The 4,774-nt window shown below is 44.7% G+C and overlaps 2 protein-coding genes across 4 annotated transcripts in view; one reads left to right on the top strand and one right to left on the bottom strand.

The window, feature by feature from the left end:
- The window catches only part of RARS2 (arginyl-tRNA synthetase 2, mitochondrial), an 84,797-nt gene extending 82,240 nt beyond the window's left edge, over positions 1–2,557 (bottom strand). For 2 of the 3 annotated variants that reach the window (XM_017538901.2, XM_017538900.2), the window contains exon 1: positions 2,456–2,557. In XM_017538901.2, coding sequence (XP_017394390.1) covers positions 2,456–2,491 — 36 coding nt within the window. In that variant the 5' untranslated portion in view covers positions 2,492–2,557. The remainder of the gene's footprint in view (positions 1–2,455) is intronic. The other variant, XM_017538902.2, reaches the window with a different exon arrangement.
- Positions 2,555–4,774, top strand: part of ORC3 (origin recognition complex subunit 3) — a 63,354-nt gene continuing 61,134 nt past the window's right edge. The window contains exon 1 of the mRNA XM_037742138.1: positions 2,555–2,726. Coding sequence (XP_037598066.1) covers positions 2,592–2,726 — 135 coding nt within the window. The 5' untranslated portion in view covers positions 2,555–2,591. The remainder of the gene's footprint in view (positions 2,727–4,774) is intronic.

Here is a 4,774-nt window from a genome sequence, read left to right as displayed (position 1 = left end):
GATAATCTTTTTTATTTTTTGTTTTTTGAGACAGGGTCTTACTTTGTCTTCCAGGCTGGAGTGCAGGGATGCAATCAAAGCTTGCTAGTTTCAGCCACCTGGGCCAAACGATCCTCCACCTCAGAATCCCAAATAGTTGGGACCACAGGCATGTGCCACTACACATAGCTAAGTTTTGTTTTTTATTTTTTGTAGAGATGAGGGTCTCCCCATGTTGCCCAGGCTGGTCCTGAACATCTCAGCTCAAGGGATCTCCTGCCTCGGCCTCCCAAAGTCATGGGATTACAAGCGTGAGCCACCATGCTTTGCCCAATTTACATTCTTTACAAAGAACATAGCCTTTGCAAAACTAGACACAATTTGTTTCTCATCTTGGCACTATCTTGACCTAAGGGCTAAGAATGGAAACCATCTACCCTTAGACACAGCTTAGACAGTAAGGTCCAAAACTACCTGCCCTGATATGGTTTACTATCTACATTACCATGAATTTATTATTTCTTTGTCTTCATAAGTGTAATTTTACTGTTCTAGAAGACTTCTGCCCAAATAACTTAATCGTTCATTATAAGAACTTCCAGAGAAATCTATTAGCTTTTCAGGTTTTTTACTTTTATTTTATGTCGAGAGGGTCTCAGCTGTCACCCCCGCTGGAGTGCAGTAGCATGATCATAGCTCACTGTAGCCTCAAACTCGTGGGTCCATCTAAGTGATCCTTCAGCCTCAGCCTTTCAAGCAGGTAGGACTACAGAGGGGCACCATCATGCCTGGCTACTTCTTTTTTTTTTTTTTTGAGTCGGAGTTTTGCTCTAGTTGTCCAGTCTAGAGGACAATGGCGCCATCTTGGCTCACCACAACCTCTGCCTCCCGGGTTCAAGCAATTCTCCTGCCTCAGCCTCCTGAGTAGCTGGGATTACAAGCATGTGCCACCTCACTAAGCTAATTTTGTATTTTTAGTAGAGATGGGGTTTCTCCATGTTGATCAGGCTGGTCTTGAACTCCTGACCTCAGGTGATCTACCCACCTCCACCTCCAAGTGCTGGGATTATAGGCATGAGCCACCATGCCTGGCTTTACCTGGCTACTTAAAAAAAAAATTGGTTGAGATGGGGTCTCCCTGAGTTGTCCAGGCTAGTCTTGAACTCCTAGACTCAAGCCATCCTCCCACCTCGGCCTCCCAAAGTGATGAGATTATAGACATGAGCCACATGCCAGGCCTGTGAGTTCTTCCAGTAGAAAACCTCAACAGTTTATGCCTTAAGGCTCCTTGCACTCTGCTTTACTGCTTTGCTTTTCCTATCAGTCTTAAACTGCTGTATCTGATCATTGTCCAATCCTCATCAAGCCATCTTCCTCCAACCCCCTCCTACCCTCTGCCACTGAAAGACCAGCCTTAAGCCATACCCGTCAGTGAAATCTGACCTTGCTTTCCCAGTTTAATACACTACCAAAGCTCTAAGTGGTGTTCTTCCTTATCCCAGTAAGCAATAATTCAGCTGTCTTACCAAAATGCCATGTTGGTGATATTTGGGTAATTATCACTGGACAGGGCAGTACATCTATAAGCATAAAGACAAGGCAGAGGGATTTCTCCACAAATGTCTAGAAATACTGTAAAAATGAGCAAAGCTGAATTATACATCAGGCAAATTACGTCCACTAACAAGTCCATTAATCAGAAGGAAATGGGTTAGTCAAGACCACAATAGAAAGTTTCCTTGCAAGGGTGGCCAATGAGTCTTAAAAATTCTTTTTGATGAATTCCACATTTATATTGCAATTTGCCCAGCGCGGTGGCTCACACCTGTAATCACGGCTCTTAGGGAGGCAGAGACAGAAGGACAGGTTGAGCCCAGGAGTTTGAGATCTGCCTGGGCAATATGGCAAGACCCCGTTCTCCACAAAAAGTGAAAACAAAACAAACCAAGTATATTGCAATTTTGTAAGCTCTTCCTCACTACAGAGCTAGTCAATTATGACCCTGAACCAAGAAAAACTGAGTCTCAGATATCTCATATATCTTTGGGAGTTACCAAAAATAATTCTAGGATAGGCCAAGTGACTGCAAGAGAAATAAGCAGCTTTAAAATGAGGTCCTTCTGAAGAACAATCCAGACCAACAACAGCTTCACTAAATGTAAAGAACACTAACTTCTATGGAGTCTAATGACTTTCCAGCCAGGAAAAACACACAAAGCTGTGGGATCGGAAGGGGTGAAGGAAGCACCAGGTACCGTTCAAAGTTTACTTTTCACGGAGAGAAACTGGTCCCAACCGACTCTCCAGAGGACTTCAGGAGCCCCAACAGCTCCAGAGAAGGGGGAGGAGGTGGCAGAAACTAATAGGATTCCGTGGGACCCACCCTTCAACTGACTGAGGACTGGCCCGCAGCGGTGAAAGGCCTTTGGGGTCCCTAGCTTCGCAGGGGTTCCCCTGAGGGCTAGGGAATCCATACCTGGCAAGCTATAACCCGGCGAAAGCCGCACGCCATGTCTGCTTCAAGAAAATGCGCAGCAGTCCGCCAGTCCCAGCCTCGCCCCGCCTCCTTGTACGCCCCGCCTCCGCGCGCCGGAAACCCGCCTCGGAGGGTAATGCCAGCCAATCAAGAAGCCGCGTGCCTCGCCACTAACCTCTGCCCTGCAGCCGCGAGGGCGCGCGGGAAATCCCGAGTGCATCTGGAATCCGCAGAGCCAGTTGAGACCATGGCCACCTCATCTGTGTCTAAGGTATGTAGTGGCCGGCGCTCACTGTGGCTCTTCCGCCGTGTCATTACCCTTTGAAAAAGGAATGAGGCGGAGGTTACTTAGGTAGGCCTCCGATCCCTGGCTGGAGAGGAGGGAGGGAGCGGCGTGCTGAGCTGAAGCGTCTTTGCTCCAGATCAGTTGAGGCCAACTTTGCTTGGGGAGCGAGGACGCGGATCTGCCTTGTGCTGCGGCTAGCGGGATTTTTAAGTTCTGGTTGGTGGAGGTCGAATGTCCCGATGATGCCCCAGTCTCTCTTTTTTCCCTCTCACAAATACTGTGCGCCAAGCACTCTGTTAGGTACCGAAATGCAGTGGTAAACAAAACACTCAGTTTCTGCAGTCTAGAAAGTCAGTAAATGATAAACTGACAACCACAAATTGTGTTAGCAAGGAAAAGAGTTCTAGGCAGGCAACAGAAGAGAAGGAAGAACCTAATATAGGTTGTCGGTGGTTAGCGGAGGCTTTTTGGAGAATGTGTTGCTTTGGCTGAGACCTGAAAAATGAGTAGAAGTTAGGCTAAGGATTAGGGTGAGGAGGGCAGAGCGAACATGTTCTTCCTCCCAGAAGATAGAAATAAAATGGCATATTAGAGGAATTTAAAAATCGTAATCAGAGAGTAGACGAAGAGTGGGAGCATTATGAAAAATGAGAATGAAAAAGTAATGGGGATGCGGGTGTATGTGGTGGAGGTATATTATGGAACTCCTCATCTTGGCTGCCTAGATGGCAAGAAATTGCAAGACATAGTGTGGTTGGTAAGAAGATAAGCCCTAGAGCTGTATTGTCCAGTGCGTTAGCCAGTAACCACATATGGCTATTTAAATTTGAGTTAAAGTAAGATTAAGTAAAAATTCAGTTCCTCCGTTGCACTAGCCATATTTCAAGTACTCAATCACCACATGTGGCTGTGGCTACCATATTAGATAGTGCAGATATATGACATTTCTGTCATTACAGAAAGTTCTGTTGGATGGCGCTGCTCTGGACCACAAAAAGTAAGACCTTCAATTCTAATCCGCATCCCCATTACTTTTTCATTCTCATTTTTCATAATGCTCCCATTCTTCGTCTACTCTCTGATTATGATTTTTAAATTCCTCTAATATGCCATTTTATTTCTATCTTCTGGGCAGAAGAACATGTTCGCTCTGCCCTCCTCACCCTAATCCTTTGCCTAACTTCTACTCATTTTTCAGGTTTCAGCCAAAGAGCCACTTTCTCCAAAAAGCCTCTGCTAACCCCCAGCAGCGGGAAGCCCCTGAAGTTAAGCTGTCTGATAAACCTGAAAAATGCAGATGAAGAAGCTACATTCTCCCTATTTTAAAACATTGGATTAATGAAGAAGACTATATCATGGATCTGATTTTTTATTTTGATTAAAATGGTTTATGAGAAACAGTGCTTTTCAAGACTACATGTCAGGGAGGAAGTACAAGCCCTAGGGTTTAAGATTATGCTAGTAGAGATTTAAAGGTAGTAGTATTTTTATTAGAATTGGTACTGGTTTTGTTTTGTTCTGGTTGTAATGTTCCATAGATTTTGAATGGTCTATCCCTTAATCATGTTTGTTGCATAAGCACCTCTTATTTCTATGTATCTTGCAGAAAGTAAGATTTTTCAGGAAAGCATTTTTGGTATTATAACAGAAATATCTGTATTGGGGTGAGACCTTACATGAATAAGAAGCTTTAAGAACTATTTCATGAATTTATGGAACTGCAAGCTTTATTTCTTTTTTTTTAATTTTTAATTTTTTGAGACAGAGTCTTGCTCTGGTACCAGGCTGGAATGCAGTAGCACAATCTCGGCTCACTGCAACCTCCACCTCCCAGGTTCAAGCAATTCTCTAGCCTCAGCCTCCTGAATAGCTGGGACTACAGGCATGCATGCCCAGCTAATTTTTGTATTTTTTTTTAAGCAGAGACAGGGTTTCATTATGTTGGCCAGGATAGTCTCTATCTCTTGACCTTGTGATCTGCCCATCTCAGCCTCCCAAAGTGCTGGGATTACAGGCCTAAGCCACCATGCCCA

The sequence above is a fragment of the Cebus imitator genome, unplaced genomic scaffold, assembly GCF_001604975.1.
Source record: "Cebus imitator isolate Cc_AM_T3 unplaced genomic scaffold, Cebus_imitator-1.0 Scaffold117, whole genome shotgun sequence".
NCBI lineage: Eukaryota > Metazoa > Chordata > Mammalia > Primates > Cebidae > Cebus > Cebus imitator.
This window is presented reverse-complemented; position numbering and strand designations above follow the sequence as displayed.